Below are 17,568 nucleotides of genomic sequence, written 5' to 3' on the forward strand. Positions count from 1 at the left end.
ACAGACAGTCAATGTCACACCTCCTGTTCTGATGACATCACCACAGGCGCTAAGCCAATCCCCAAAAAACCTATCATCTTCACTCTCCCTCTCTCTCTCTCTCTCTCTCTCTCTCTCTCTCTCTCTATCAGACATTTTGATCTGGAATACAAATCAAAGGAGTGAAGAGGAGATGAGCCAGGGTAAAGGGTGGAAAGGGGAGGTAAAAAAAGAAGAGAAGAAGCAGAGAAAGAGACAGGAACAGGAATAGCCACAGTCACATCAGAACTACTGCCACGCCCACTATCTCTTTTCAATCGACTGAAATGGAGTCTGTGGTTGCTCTCATTTCCATGGCGGGTGACTTTGGTATAAATCATAAACATGCAGAATCAATTTTATGCAAGGAGAAAGGCTGACATTAAGATGTTTTCCTGCTGTATGTGCGTGCCTGTGACTTTCTTTGCACAAAATAAATGTGCAACAGCCTTACACATACATAGAAGAAAATAAAACTCAATTTGAAAAGGTACGTCTTGTAGACACACATAACAAGGCTGAGAGCCTAGCAGTTCTGTGAGGCTGCACTTGGGCACAGCGGTGCTTTGGGCTAAATGCCAAATTTAGCATTTAAACATGCTGATACTTACCAGCTAATATTTACCAGGTTCTCACTTAGTTTGGTGTGTTAGCATGTCACAATTTCCTAATTAGCACCAAACACAAAGTGCAGCTACAGTAAGTTATTATGATGCATGAATTTCTGTAACACATTCCTTGGCACTCCATCCAATAGTTGCCGTGATATTTCAGTCTGTAAGTGGTAGGCTGACCAACAATCCATAAAGTTACAAAAATACACACTAAATCTACCTTAAATAGTTAAACCAGCCTTTCCTCTTTCTGGAGCTTATAGATATAACTCTGGAGATGGAACTGCACACACAAACTGTAGAAGGGGCCCTGTAATAAGCCCGTTTTAGTCATTACGACCCCACTGGGTGAAAGTGAGTCTAATCTTTTAAAAAGTGGACTGCTCTATACAGACATACACACTTTCTTTTCCCTCACACGCACAAGTGTGGTCTGTGGGGAAGTGGTCCATGGAGCACACACATACATTAGGACTAGCCTAGATAGAAGGGATGACAGGGGACACACAGACAGTCAAGGACACTCTCATGGCCTATATAGTTGGGTCGTTTCATACTGGAAGACCTTACCCTTGTCTTAATAGGAGCAAAAGGGAAGGATGAGAAACAAAAGGTCAACACACAAATTTCAAGTAAGACAGAATTGGAGACAGAATATTAGAAAGTCAAAGTAGGAGAAAGAGAGGTGGGCTGAAGCCACAACAAAAGGGCCCCTGGAGTGAAAAAGAAGAGGGAAAGAATGCAGGATCTTTTTAAGACTCACTTTCTAACCTTAGTTTCATCCTCCTGAATCTAGTCTTATGTCAGTCACTATGGTAACAACTGATGAAGAAAAAGGAACAACAGAAACACAGACAAACTGCAGAGAATAACAAAAATAAGAAACAACAGGACTAACCAGAATGGATAGAATCAGAAATATAAATGTAAATTCCTAGTGAAACAACCTGCAAACAGCCCTTTGAGTACTGTATATGTTACAACGGCCAAATCACCTTCTCACATCCTCACACCCAAGGTCTAAAATGTAAACTGGCTGTCTCAAAGATAGTCATACTCTACAAGTACACAAACAAACACAGAGCACATTCTATTTTTTTCTGTCTTTCCTGGATGCTGTCACCCAGCAGGAGGTGTGTGTGAATGCAAGTTTGTGTACAGACCACTTTCTCTATTATGCAGTTACCCATCCATGATAAGCCCACCAGAGGCCTGACTAGCAAGGCTGCTGGAACTGAGAGCCTGATAAAAACACGTGACAGTACATCCTTTGTGCTTTAAACTTTACTTCTTCTCAAACGTGCCAAACAAGGCAGAAGGAAGGGTTTGCAACACATGTATGCTGTCTAGTAAACAAGGAAACACTTATGGCACAGCTTCTTTGGATGTTCTCGCCCCGAGAGAAAGAAAAACATTTTTACATCTACAAATATGAGCTAAAGAAACAGACCTTATACCAGAAATTTTAAACCATACTGGACAATCAAACCACAAACATTCCCAATAACCTGGTTCTTTCTGGCACTCCAGAACGACTATGGAGCCAGATAAATGACCTTAGTCCTTGGCACTGTAAAGTAAAACCGTAACTGAAAATAAAAGAAACAACTAAACCATAAAAGAAGCAAACACTAATACTGAAGCATTTCTACTCAAAAAATAAAATAAACATTGGCATTTATTAATATTGGAAAAATGCCAATCTCCTGATTTGTGAAAGGGTTTTAGACATTCTAGAAAAAGTAAATTTTGTTGTATATTTTTACATACTGAACATTGATTTCTTGAAATACAATCAGTTTTTACGTGTCAACATAAGCTTGCACAAAGAAAGTAGTGTAGGACTTCATATCATACATTGCACTGTCTGACATCTGTATGATACAGATTTTAGGTCAAATAAAAGAATGTATATGCAGTTATTTAAATCTGTAAATATCAGTACATTATCTTTACATACACGATATATCGAAGTTACTGACAAATGATTTCTTCCTCAGGTTTACATGAGGAAAAAGTAAAACACCTAAAGATATGCACAGATAGAAAAAATGTTTCACAAATATGAAACTGTTTCAAACTGTCTTTATAACCAAATTAATCTAATCCTGATTTGCCTAATCAGTACTATCAGCACAGGAGGGGGGCATGCTTGGCAGACAGAAGCCTCAATGTGGACTGCGGCTCAGGGGACAGGGCTGTCCTCTCCTCATGGATATCAAACAAATTATGCAAATCACACTGTCCCCAGCGCCGCCCTTCAAAGCCCTCCCCTCCATGCCAAAGCTGTGCGAGGGAAGTGAAACTGAAGAAAAAAAAACTTTGGCATTGAAAAACAGTGATAGCAACACAAAAAAAAACAAAAACAAAACATAAGATTGTCATAAAAAATACTTTGGCATTGAGAAAAATATTTTTGCAGTAGTAATACTTTTTTTATGCCACAGTTGCTTTACTGTCAGTGTTTGCTTTTTCAGTTACAGTTTTGTTTTTTACGCCAAAGATTAAAGCCACTGATCTGGCTCCATAAACTATCTCCCGACAATCCTGAAGCACTAGTTAAGGACTTCATGAAGAATCAACTCAAAATCCCACCGGACACAGTCAACAAGATCATCTTCCACCGTATACACCGTCTTGGATCATGTCCAAACAAAACACATAATAATAGCCAAACTGGAACATAACAAACATAAAGATGTCATCAAAAACAAAGTAAAAGAAGTGAAAGGCACTCAAACACCAATCCCCATGTGAAATAAATAGATGGTGCAAAATTCTCTACCCCACTGCAAAACAACACAGACAAAAAAATAAATGAACAAAACATTGTGGACAAATTATACATTGGACAGCTGTACCACAACTGCTGTAAGAACCAGTGATTGCTGCATCATAAATATAATGAATCACTCTCACCACTTAAATATACACACATACAATTATCTGACACAAACTGCTACAAACACCCCTAGCCATGTATCCCCACATCGTTTGTATGTACATTTGCCCTGTCTTCAGCTTCATATTTGCCATTTGACAGCATTTTATTTTCAGTCACTCTCAGCTAACAAACACCTACATGCCCATATTTGCACACGTACATATACACACGTACCAACTTTAGATTCTGTCATCATTTACTCTTTTTTCTGCTCTCCCTCTTCAGAATACACTGTATGTTAATCTTATATTCAAAAACACACTTCTTTGCCTCACAAAATCAGACATATTTAACAATCACGCACAGTCACTTAAATTTGTATCATGGAAGGTGCATGGCTTCCAGACCCAGGCTAAAAAGATTAAAGGCTGACAAAATTAAAGGCTGACTCATTTAACAAATCCTGAACTACAAAACCTCACATTTAAACAATATTTACATCAACATACAATAGCAGGTAGTGAGGCTTTTCAATTCTAACTAATAAAAATATTCCACTGGTCCGCAACACATCTATCATTACCCCAGAAGGAAGATTTATCACTGGTAATGTTTCCATTAACCACACAGCATATACACTTGCCAACATCTATGGCCCCAATAATGATGGCCCATCTTTTTCCATTTCTTTTTCTCCTCACTACATGACTTTAAAACATTATTATTGCTGGAGACTTCAATACTGTTATAAACCAAAAAAATGATCACTCAAACCCCTCCAGCAATACAAGAAACTGGCACTCTACAGAAGTAATAAAACAATACATGAATTATTATGGTCTTGGCGATAATTGGAGAATGAATAATCCCTCATCTAGAGAATATAATTTTCCCCCATCCATCAGTCTTTATCTCAAATCAGCCTTTTTCTCATTAATAATTCACTAACTAAACATGTAGCAGAAACCACAATTCACTCAATCATAATCAGTGAACACACCTATTTCCCTCATATTAACTACTCAAATCCCTATTAAACCCTCTAGAAGATGGCACTTTAATACAACATTACTTCAAGATGCGGACCTTAATAGTTTTATTAAAAAAGAGTGGGCATTCTTTCTAGAGATGAATGACTCTTTAGAAACCTTACCCTCTCTACTATGGGAAACAATAAAAGCGGTAATTAGAGGAAATATTAATGTCATATTCATATCATTCGATACATTAGTCTGGAAGAACTAGGTTGGGAGAAAACTATTTCTCCAGTACCAACAGCTAAAATCCATGGCATGGACAGCATAGGGAGGGAGGCCAGGTCACTGTTTCTTTCCCCTCAACCACATATAGCATCACTGGACTGCTGATACTCTCTTAGACGTGCTCCCTCCTCAGGGTCTGGGAGCTGTTTAGGAGGGGAACACACCATGCAGTGGGTCAGGCCTCTCCTGTGCAGTAGCAATCTTCGACTCAAGCCTGTTTACCAACCCTAGACCTAAACACAGTTATAACTCATTCAAAAGCCTCACTCTGAGTCTCTCACACCCAAACTGGGAAACTAAAAAGCCAGTTGTATTTATTGTACACCATCCACCTGCCCCTTATCCAGAGTGCTATTGATCTTTTTGAGCTGACCTCAACAACTGTTTCATCTAAATCATCAACATGTCTCTTAGACCCCATCGTGACCACGCTGCTCAAAGATGTTTTACCCCTAAACAACATGTCTATATTAGATCTGATTAACCTCTCTTTATTAACAGGCTATGTTCCACAGGCTTTTAAGGTTGCAGAAATTAAACCTCTACTCAAAAAGCCTACTCTTGGCCCAGGGGTTCTAGCTAATTATAAATTATGTTCAATCTCCCCTTTATTTCTACAATTCTTGAAAAACCTGCTGCAAAGCAGTTATGTGACCACCTGCACAAGAATGATTTATTTGAGGATTTTCAGTCAGGTTTTAGAGTCCATCATAATACAGAAACTGCATTGGTGAAAGTTGCAAATAATCTCCTCCTAGCCTCAGACAAAGGACCTGTGTTCATATTTGTCCTCTTAGATCTCAGTGCCGCTTTTGACACCACTGATCACAACATTTTATTACAAAAACTAGAACATGTTATTGGGATTAAAGGAACGGCATTATTTATGAGATAGATTCCAATTTGTTCACATTAATGATGAATCTTCCACACATACTAAAGTTAGTCACGGTGTTCCACAGGGCTCTGTGTTAGGTTCAGTTCTCTTCACTTTGTACATGCTCCCTTTGCAATATTATCAGGGAGCACAGCATAATTCTCCATTGCTATGCAGATGATACATTTATCTATGAAGCCAAATGAATCTGATCAATTGGTCTAACTTCATTCATGTCTTAAAGACAAAAAGACCTGGATGACCTGTAATATCTTCCTTTTAAACTCAGACAAAACCAGAGTTATTGTACTTCGGCCTGAAAACCTTAGAAATATGCTATCTAACCATATAGTTACTCTAAATGACATAGCTCTGGCCTCCAGTACTGCTGTGAGGAACCTTAGAGTCATTTTTGATCAGGATATGTCCTTTAAATCACATATAAACCAAGTCTCTAGATCTGCCTTCTTTCACTTGCGCAATATTACCAAAATCAGAAAAATCCTGTCTCAAAATGATGCTGAAAAACTGGTCCATGCATTTGTTACTTCCAGGCTGGACTACTGTAACTCCTTACTATCAGGATGTCCCAATAATTCCCTAAAAAGCCTCCATTTAATCCAAAATGCTGCAGCCAGAGTATTAACAGAAACTAGTGAGAGATCATATGTCTCTCATATGATCTCATGTAAAATCCAGAACAGAATTTAAAATCCTTCTACTAACATACAAAGCCCTTAATGATAAGGCCCTATCGTATCTTAAAAACCTCATAGTGCCTTATCATGCCAACAAATCGCTTCGCTCTCAGAGTGCAGGTCTAATTTTGGTTCCTAAAGTCTACAAAGGTAGAGTGGGAGGCAGAGCCTTTAGCTATCAAGGTCCTTTACTGTGGTACCAGCTCTGAGTCTCAGTTTGGGAGGCAGACACCCTCTCTACATTTAAGATTAGACTTAAGACTTTCCTTTTTGATAAAGCTTATAGTTAGGGCTGAGCCTTCCTTTAGTTATGTTGCTTGACTGGCCTTGACTGCTGGGGGGCCCCATGATGCTCTGAGCTATTCCCATCTCCTCTCTCTCCTTGCCACCATTATGCATCACTAACTTTGCATCTCCTCTCTCCCATAGTTTGTGTCTCTCTTTCTCTCCCTGTACCTTTCTACAGGTATCCCTGGCTCTGGAGTGGTACGTTTCTGATGAGCAGTCACCAGCCACATCAAACTGCCCAGTGATTGATTGTCTATTGTGTCTTGTTGCTTTTCTTTTCTCTCTCCCATATCCACTCACCCAAACAAAATGAGGCAGAAGGCCGCCCACCATGAGCCGGGGTCTGTCGGAGATTTCTAAGGGAAGTTTTCCTCTCCACTGTTGCCAAGTGCTTGCTCAAGAGGGATTTGTTGGGATTTTCTTTTAGAATAATAATACTAATAATAGTATGGCCCAGACCTTACTTTGTAAAGTGTCCTGAGATGACTTTTGTTATGATCTGGTGCTATACAAATAAAACTGAATTGAACCACGAGCTGTTTCAATCTCAACAATCAAAATAAATCATGATAAACAATAAAACAAAGGGCAGGTTTAACCATAATATAAGGATGCTGTTGTCCTGGCCAACTTCTCCCTGCTGAGCCGCTCCGGAGCTTCCCAGGTGATGGCCTTCTCTTGTTCTGGTACTGGTGGTTCAGGGCAGAAGCATCACCAGTACAATCCTGGTCTTTTGCTGACTCATTTAGTGTGTCTTTATAGTTGTATTGTGCCTCTTTTTGCTAATTTTACATCTCATTTTGACAGTTTTGGGTCTCTTTGCAATTTCTTTGTCACTTTATGGCCATTTTCTGTAACTTCATAGTTGTTTTGGGTCTCTTTGGCATGGTTTTGCATCTCTTTGTGATAATTTTGCAGTCTTTTAACTGAGTTCTAAATGGTAAATTGTCTTATACTTGTATAGAGCTTTTCTATGCATCGCAGCACACATGGATTTCACAGTATTTGTTCAGTCACCCATTCGCACACCAGTGTCTTGTTCAAGGACACTTCAACACGTAGACTGAAGAAGCCAGGAATCAAACCACCAACCTTCCGGTTAGGAGACAACCTGTTCTACCTCCTGAGCCATAGTCACCCATGATTTTCAGTACGCCCATTTGATAATCCATCCATAACTAGATTTGTCTGGACAACAGGGAAAATATATTCAAGATTCAAAAACTCTGCAGCATGATTTGGAAATTGGTCAGCAGTAAGGTAAGGTATACCTGAGAAACAAAAACACCAGTATAGTGGCAAGTTTTTGACAAACTAGTAAAAGATCAAGCTGCTGTAAATTTCAAATGTTAGCATTCCCAGCGAATTCTGGACTCACAATGTAAGTTTCTGGCACAGCTGGTTTAAAACATCTCTGTCAACTTTGTTGCATGTTATCCCTTCGTCTCTCTGGTGTAATTATTCACACTCAGCTAGTTAAGCTCCCCTGCTATTAAGATTCACTGTTACATAACTGATGTTAAACAAGTATTTAGATGCCAAACCTTCTGTGCAGCTACAACATACACACCCATCTCTCTTGAAATGAAACATAGGCAGGTCCCTTTTCCTGTCTCTTACCTTCTTTCTATCACACACAAATTGTACCAAGACCACAGGCTACTGTGGTCAAGCTAAGGACAAGCTAAGATAAGTGGGATAAGATCTTAAGTCTTTTGTTACTGGCCAAAAGGTGATCATCTTCCTAGATTGTGGTATGAATCTGTATGTGCCTCATTGTTACAGTGCTGTAATGAATTGATGTAATATACATAAAACAGCATATTCACAATCTACTGGAGTAAATAGGTTGAATCAATTACCAGAATGCTACAGTAGTAATATGACACATCATCTCTGATGTTTCAAATGTGTTTTTCTGTTTATGTTTACTATTACAAAAAAGACCAAATATTCCCACCAAAAAATACTGAATGCTTCCTCTGTTTTTGGTTTTGTTTTGTCTTTTAACAACAGCTTTTGTACTGGAATCATTGGTGCTGAATACATGAAAATAACATTTATTCAAATTGTGCCTCAGACTCACTGAGCCTCAAAGACGAGCTATCGATTTTTATACACACAAGCATGCATAATCTGCATGTAGTCCAATGCAACTTTAACCTAGTTTGGCAACACTTGAACAAAGGACAGAAGAATTATGTTTACAAGTTTATAGGATGGTTAACTATATAAGACACAAACTTTAGCTCTTACACTGAAAAAAGGAAACACCGGGTCTTTGGATTTACACAAATTATGCTAGTATATGCAATGCAATTCATTCATAGTTCCTCTGTTAACATAAAGAAAATAATGTTGGTTTTACACATTATCATTGTGTGGGACTGATGTGCACATTACAATCAAGTAAATCCAACAAATCAATTTTTTCAGTGTACTGCATATAAAACAATAGAGGTAAAACGCATAAGCACACATCCAAACTCAGCTAAGACTGGACACACACAGACAGAGGGAGCCAAGTGGGCACAATGCATATGGGCAGGTGGCCGATTGTACCTGCATACTTGCTCTCTTTGTCACACACAAACATACAAGGTGTTGCCAGTGTTGGCATAGTGTCCCACCACAAATGAAGACTGAGGTCTGACAGCTCTAAGAACAGAGCACAGCCTCAGGATAGATTTCCAATATGCAACCAGAGGCTTAAGCAAGACAGTCATAGATAATCCTTCCTCCTTAACCTCCTCCTCCTCCTCCTCCTCCTCCTCCTCCTCCTCCTCCTCCTCCTCCTCCTCCTCCTCCTCCTCCTCCTCCTCCTCCTCCTCCTCCTCCTCCTCCTCCTCCTCCTCCTCCTCCTCCTCCTCCTCCTCCTGTGCTCCCTTGTGTTTTTCCTCTATCACTCTTATTGCCCTCTCACTCATTTCATCCCTTTATTCTTCTCATTTACAGTTTCCTCTTGTCTCTCTATTGGCCACTTCCCTTTGCTTTGCGTTCTGTCCTTCTGTTTCCTAGCCAGTCTGTCTTTTTGTTCCATGACTCCTTTCTGTTCCTGCTCTCTACTCTCTCCTCTCTTTTATCTCTTTTAATGCAGTCTGTCATTTGTCCTCTTGTTTCTCCTTCGACTCGATCCTCCAATCTTTTCTTGCTTCCATGTGTTTTTTGTCTCTCAGATGCTGTTTTCAGTTAAGAGCAGCTGTTGTTGTTGCATCTTTAAGTTAAAGCCATGCCATACTCTTAAGGGGCTGATCTAAACTTGCAGACTGGGCTTTAATCGCTCATTACATCCTCCACTACAGCTATAACCTCACTGTGACAAACATCTCTACACACATACCATAGCCACTACATTCTGCGCCTATGTATAGTGTCAGTCTTATAACGCCTGAAGCGCTGACAACATAAGGCAGTGATCCCTTTATACAAAGCAATATGTATCTGCAACACCTTGTCTGAGTGTATGAGCTGTAAACAGTTCAGTTCAAGCAAATAATTTTAATTTCTCTGACTTTACATTTGGATTTTTTAATAGGCTTGAGTACAACTGAATCACAATATAATGCTTCCCTCACTAAAACCCAATTCCTTGCGTAAAGCAACTCACTGGCTGGCATCAAACAACTGTGCTTGAATTAACCTGAGACATAGCAAAGCTTCACTGCCAAATGAAGGTTCACACGCATGCAACAATTTAACTTCGTTCCTTAAGCTTTTCTGCCTCTGTGCTGAAGTATTAAAGGAGATGGCATAGCAATCGCGGAAAAGACACAGTATAGCAGGCTAAAAGAAATGTGCACACCTTGCAAAAACAAAAGCAAGTTTGCTTGGCTGGCTTTTGTTTAGTGAGTGTCAGTAAGGGTAAAGGGAGGATATTGTTTGATCAAAGTTGGACTGCAACACACTAACAAGGTGTGTTTTTTGTTGTTAGACATATAAAATTTTTGTGTTCAATGTCCATTCTAGAAACAGCAAAGAATGTTGCAGTGGTTCTTATGATTTTCTTCTTCAAATGACTGCCACATAATAACATTTGATTACAAAGGCTTCGGACTCACATTAAGTTATTTTACCTCAGTGCTATTGTTTCAAAGCAAACACTGGTTGGAAGCAGGTTTGATAAACGGCATCTGATACTATACCATCCAAATTAGCATTAATGAATCAGACAGGAAGTCAATTATGTTGTAAAAAGTAGCTCATCAATGACAATTCCACAGACTGAGGCTGCATAATAAGACAAAATGTCTTTCTCTATTATGGAGGAAAAACTTTCAAGTTGCATTCATTCTACTACACAATCTGACACAAGTCAAATAATCAGTTTATCCATTTCACCTTGCCACAACTGCAACAAGTAGATTGAGCAACAGTAGACTGGCGCTTGATTGCCCAGATTTCCATCTCTGTCAAGCAAACTGATTGATGGCTTATCTCAATTCACTGTTTCTCTGCCCATGTGAATTCTAATTAAAATGCATTTGATTGTTTTTCCCTCACTTCGAAGAAGCCATCAACTCTGCCATCTGCAGTTGCTCTGTTTTCATTTTTATGTATAAATACAAACATACATACATTCAGTACAGAAAGTATTCAGATCTTTTCAAGTTTTCCACACTTTGTTATGGTGCAGACTGATCTTAAAATGGATTCAATTCAATTTTTCTCCTCATCAGTCTACACAATATTCTACAATGTTAAAGTGAAAGTCAAAAAGGTTTTTGAGTGTTTTCTAAATATATTAAAATAAAAGACTGAAATATCCCATTTACATCAGTATTTAGACCCTTTGTTATGACACTTGCAACTGAGCTCTGGTGCATCCTACTCCCATCAACAGTCATTGAGATGCTTCGACAACTTGATTCAAGTCCACCTGTGCCTAATTTAATTCACTGGATATAATTAGAAAAGGCACACACCTGTCTGTATAAGGACTCACAGTTGATGGTGCATGTCAGAGTGAAATCAAAGCCATGAGGTCAAGAGAATTGTCCAAAGACCGGCAAGACAAGACTGTGTCAAGACACAGATCTGGGGAAGGATACAAGAGAATTTCTGCAACATTGAAAGTGCCCAAGAGCACAGTAGCCTCCATCATTCTCAAATGAAAGAGATTTGGAACCACCAACAGTCTTCATAGATCTGGCCGGCCAACCAAATGGTGTAATGGGGGATGAAAGGCTTGGTCAGCAGGTAACCAAGAACCCAAAGGTCACTATGAAGGAGATCCAGAGTTTGTTTCTGGAGATGGGAGAACCTTGCAGAAGGTCAACCATCAGTACAGCACTCCACCAATCAGGCCTCTATGATAGAGTGGCCAGAGAAAAGCCATTCCTCACTAAAAGACATGACAGCCCACTGGGAGTTTGCCAAAAGGCACCTGAAGAACTCTCAGAACATGAGAAGCAAAATCCTCTGGTCTGATGAAACAAAGCTTGAACTATTTGGCCGCAATTCCCCACAGCATGTGTGGAGAAAACCAGGCACTGACACTGAGCAGCACATAACTAATACCATCCCTCAGTTAAATACAGTGGTGGCAGCATCATGCTGTGACATCTGCGACTGGGCTGAGGCTGACAGCATTGGAGACTGGGGATGGTAGACTAGTCAGGATAGAGGGAAGGATGGGAGCAGAATAATATAGAGCAATCCTGAATGAAAACCATCTACAGCATGCTCAGGATTTCAGGCTGGGGCAAAGGGTTACATTTCAACAAGACAAAGACCCAAAGCACTATGAAAACACAAGCTTGGCTTCAAGAAAACTCTGTGAATGCCGTGGAGTGGCCCAGCCAGAGTCTGGACCTAAACCCAGTAGAACATCTCTGGAGACCTGGAATGGGCTGTGCATCAATACTCCCCATCCAATCTGACTGACCTTGAACAATTCTACCAAGAAGACTAGAAGAAATTTCCAAAAGAAAGGTGTGCCAAGCTTGCAGCTTCATTCTCAAGAAGACTTGAGGCTGTCGTTGTTGCCAAAGGTGCTTTAACCAAGTACGAAGTGAAGGGTCTGAATACTTATGTAAATGGGATATTTCAGTCTTTTATTTTTAATAAATTTTCAAAACACTGCAAAAATCTGTTTTCACTTTAATATTGTGGAGTATTGTGTAGATTGATGAGGAGAAAAATTGAAACAATTTCAAGATGAGTCTGCAACATAACAAAATGTGGAAAACTTAAAAGTGTCTGAAAACTTTACGTACTGACTGTGTGTGTGTCTGTGTGTGTGTGTGTGTGTGTGTGTGTGTGTGTGTGTGTGTGTGTGTGTGTGTGTGTGTGTGTGTGTGTGTGTGTGTGTAAAGTCCAAATCCAGCCAAAGAATAGAAGACTGGTTTAGAGCCTCTTGAAAAGTTGCCGGTGTGAACATGGCTGGCAGCAGCTCTGTGTTGTTAAACCATCTTTTGAGGTAACTTCAATTGAATCACTGAGCATTATCAAGTCAAGTCATTACAGTGAGGTGATTTGGCAGGTGGCAAGCACCCCAGGGTAACCATTAGAAACCAATTAATGTCCCTAACGGAGGTTTCATGGTTCTGGCACAATGCCCACAGGAAAAATCAACTTGCTGATTACACTGCTGCTGCAATAAATGTGTGTGTGTGTATACTGTATGTGCACTGTGTGTTTCAAAACATTTTCCTGCTCTTCATACAATGACATGAGATGCCATTTTAACAACAGAAAGTGTCTCAGCTAAAGAAGGTGACCCTCCCTATTAAAAAAAACAACAAGCAAAAAAGGAAAAGGCAGCGCATTATGAAAACAAAAAGAGGAAGCCTATAAATATAAGTTATGTTTGTTGAATCCATGTTTGCTCTGTTGTGCACCTACTGTTGATGTCCATTCTGCTCATGCAGAAGATGGCATCATGACATAGGGCTACTCTGCAAGAGCAATGCACATGCTGTGCAATGGAAACACAAATGTGTAGTGGGGCCAGGCAGCTCAGGCCAATAGCCGGCCAGCTGGCCTGAGTACGGGACAGTTCCCGGTGGCAGTGCATTGATAGCATACTGTAACCTGGTAGACCAATGTCTGTCTTTGCAACTCTTCAACAGCTGTCATATAGCTGTCAATAGACCAATGAAGAATGAACTGTCCGTGGTGCTGAAACCACCACGCAAATAAACTGCATCCTGAGATAAATGTTCTGTATACAGCATCTCACAGTAATCTGGTTCAAGTTATTCCCAGTGATGAGAAATAAGTTAAAAGGTGTATTCAGACATGATTCTATCAGCTTGAAAATGTTTATCAAATACGGTTATTTCATGTATGGTGTACTGATTCACTTTGACTGAACAAGCAGTTCACTATAGTCAACTATATTTTATCACTTCCAGTAGGCAAATGGGACAAACAATGTGCATAATGTAATTATTTCCTGTTTTGTTATTGTTGGCTAGTACTGTGCTGTGGACTCACACCTAAGCTAAAATAGTTCCTGCTCTGCATATGAAATAATTTGACTATTAGATGGTATTATGTACCAATCTCCTGTGAGGTTTGTAATAAGTTCAGAATGTCAGTAATGAGCTCATGCCCAGCTTTAGAACAGTCTTGAAAAGAAATGTATGTTTCGCTAAGCTACATCAAGAACTACTTGTTAAAACAAAGGTCTACTAGTGTCTTCTTGTGTTGTCAAACACTTCTCCTGATCTGGCTGAGAGTCACTATGGCAGACTGACAGATTATACAGTATGTGATTATGATGATGCTGATGATGATATCCATTACTTCTTGGCCATCTTGAACAAAGAGGCCCTTTCTGATGAGAACAACAAAAATTAAATGGCACCATGGCAATGAAGGTAACTGTGATTTGTCACTGGACACACAGCTTCGTGATTATGTGCCATTGTGTTTAAACAGCCAATAATCTATGTAAGCCCGATGAACATAGCAGCAGCTCCTGCAGGTAACACCCACCCTATGTTTAGTTGCTTCTGGGAACAAACTGTTGGTGAATGTGCCTCGCTGCGACACCGATGCTCGCACACAAACACATAAATACATATACACATAGACCACCACCCCTCCCCGTATCCCCTGTTGCTATGGAACCTGTCGCCAAGGCAGAGGTATGTGGCTGTGATGGACATGGTGGATGAAGGCGACGATGACGATGATGATGATGGTTAAGAGGATGATAATAGTGATCGGATAAATAACCCCTGGCTTAATTACAAGGTTCGGCTATAGACGTAAACGAATACATTGCTGGGCTTTGCTCTCTGCAACGTGGGTGGAAGGAGCGACGCGTAATACTGCGCAATGCAAACAGACCCTTTCCTCACCGTAAATCAAACCACAGCCCTGGCTTTCCACTGATTCTGCACGTGTTGCTTTGAAAACACTTAAAAAGTCGTCGCGTTAAACTTCGATCAAATCTTGTACTAAAGAAGCTACTGTCCTCCGCTGCCATCCCAAAAATAGCACACCATCAACCCAATTCTCAGCAGATAAATAAGTCCTGCAGGCCCTCCTACTGCCACCTGTCATCTCTGTGCTATTCCTCTCTCGCGCTCTGCTATTAAGAAGCCCTGTCGACATGAAGACTTCGATCAAAACGTGACAAACAGGACTAATGACTATAGAATACTGGAGGATATATAATAATCCAGTGTACATATTGGTGGGTGCTGTTGAAATTCTCGCTCCTTAGCACCACTCTGTGTTCAGTTCTGAACTATAGCCAACAAAATATGTGTGCGATTTACTTTACCTAACCCAGAAGCTTTGAGGAGACGAGATCTGTCAAATAATTTGTACGCACACACTTTTGCTGTCATTTTCTGCTGGCAATGTGTCATAAACAATAATGTCCCCCGCCTACAACTGCCTGCTGGCTAATTATGACCATTGCCCACCCATTATGCCACAGTTCTCCGATGGAAAGGCCTGTCAAACCCACAAGTGTGGATGGAAACCAAGCAAGAAAAAGGCCCCAGCCATAGCTGTTCGCGGCTACCTGCAGCCTTGTTGCGTGATTATGGCACAAGTTCGCTTGCTGCACAAACTGCGCGTAGAAGAAAAATCAGAAACAAACTGTACACAGTAGGAAAGTGGAAGAAAAAGAACTACACTGTTCATCTGTCGTAAAAGGAGGAGAGTGTTAATAGCCCTTTCCGTTTTACCCCTCTTCCTCCCTCCTGCCCTCCACCCCCTCTTTCCCCCATCCCATCCCCATTTCGAGACGATCATACCTCTCTTACTCCCTCCCTCCCCTTTTGACGCTCTCCCTTCCCTCTCTCACGCACAATTATAAGATGTTTGCCAGTTATAAATAAAAAAGGCACCACATACCTTGATGGTTCTCAAGGGTATCCTCCGGGATGTACATGTTTTTGCTTTCATTTACCATAAATGTAGTCCGGCGTTATCCCTATAGGTGAATGGAAGAGAGAGAGAGGAAAAAGCTGTGGAGGAGGAGGAAAAATAACAAGAGGGGAAAAGCCCCCCAAAAATAAAGAAATCAAAAAACAGGGAAAAATAAGAAAGAACTGTCTGGCACAGATAGTTTTGGGTATTCCGTTATTTTTCTTTATGGAGAGGGTCTCTTCGGATGGAGTGAATATTACCTAATCCCCATGATGGAGGTGAAGGCGAGAAAAAAGAGGGAGCTTTCGGCGGAACCGGTTGGGAAAACGCACCGGTGCATCCCTCGGTACATCCGGGCCCTAGGCAAGAAACATGAGACCAGCACCGCGTTCAATTCAATTCACACCTCGCTCGCTCTCTCCCTCTTTCTTTCTCCCCTCTCCCTTGCTGTGATTAAAAAAATAAGGTTTCAAAATGTTATAAAGCACGAACGCTGTCAGTGGTGGTCGCAATGGAAGTGCGCAAAAGACGCATTCGCGCGCATCTTCAGCAGCGTGTCAGAATGTGAGGGGATGAAGAAGAGGAGGTGGAGGTGGTGGAAGAAGAGAAGGAGAAGGAAGGGAAAATAAGAAAAATTAGAAATTGAGAAGAGCGTAAATATTCCATCACGGGTAGCACGGGGTTAACTCTCCCAATAGCTTGTCGGTTATTCCACGTATCTGTAGCAGAGTCCCCCCAAAAAAACAAAAGCCAGGCCGTCCTGTCTCATCCGGAGGCGGGTTTCAACGTCCTGATCCAGTCCGTAATGGTCCGGTGGTTCGTCTGTCAGTCAGTCTATGTGTCTGTCTGCCTGTCTGTCTGCCTGTCTGGCTGTGTCTCACTGATCGGGAGTTTGATCTCTTTCTTCTCTCTGCCTCTGCTGCCCCTGCAGCTTAGCTCTGCAGTGATACTGAGAGAGAGAGAGAGAGAGGTAGCCCCCTTCCCGTGCATGCAGACACTGACTATTTCCAGATGTTTGTGTGTGTGTGTGTGTGTGTGTGTGTGTGTGTGCGTGCGTGTGCGCGCTAGAGAGAAAGAAGGAGGGAAGGGAGGGAGGGAGACTCTATAGGCAACAGTGGAGAACCAGCGAATGGTATCCAGATGATAATGGTGATGATAAAGGCAAAGATCATGATGATGTTGATGAAGTGTGTATGGTGGAAGGGGAGGAGAGTCAAGAAATGTTAACAGGAACAGTGTCAGAAAAAAAAGACAAAATAAAAAGGTGGCCAAAACCCACTAATGTGATACAGACAATAAGATAGAGAACAAGAGGAAATAGGAATGTGTTCCTGTGTATGTGTGTGTTGAGTGAAAGAGAGAGGAGTGTAATGGGGATAATGATCCATAGACTCTAATTTCTCCAGGAAGAAGCAGAGAGCTGAGATTTTGTACCTACATCTGATTTGCCCATAGTCCCTACACATCTAGACTATTTCAACCCCGTTCTTGTTTTTGGCCAATGCTGTGTTTACACACACACTAAATATGTGGTTTTTCAAGTCGTTTATGACTCAAGAACTGATCATTTCATGGCTCATTCTTAAACAATAAG

The 17,568-nt window shown here is 40.8% G+C and overlaps 1 protein-coding gene across 6 annotated transcripts in view; it reads right to left on the reverse strand.

Annotated features, from left to right (window-relative positions):
• The window catches only part of cacna1c (calcium channel, voltage-dependent, L type, alpha 1C subunit), a 264,475-nt gene extending 247,565 nt beyond the window's left edge, over nucleotides 1-16,910 (reverse strand). For all 6 annotated transcript variants that reach the window (XM_020599581.1, XM_020599583.1, XM_020599582.1 and 3 more), the window contains exon 1: nucleotides 15,960-16,910. In XM_020599581.1, coding sequence (XP_020455237.1) covers nucleotides 15,960-16,017 — 58 coding nt within the window. In that variant the 5' untranslated portion in view covers nucleotides 16,018-16,910. The remainder of the gene's footprint in view (nucleotides 1-15,959) is intronic.
• Between the last annotated feature and the right edge of the window lie 658 nt (nucleotides 16,911-17,568).

The sequence above is a fragment of the Monopterus albus genome, unplaced genomic scaffold (genome assembly GCF_001952655.1).
Source record: "Monopterus albus unplaced genomic scaffold, M_albus_1.0 scaffold41.1, whole genome shotgun sequence".
In the NCBI taxonomy this organism is placed as follows: Eukaryota; Metazoa; Chordata; class Actinopteri; order Synbranchiformes; family Synbranchidae; genus Monopterus; species Monopterus albus.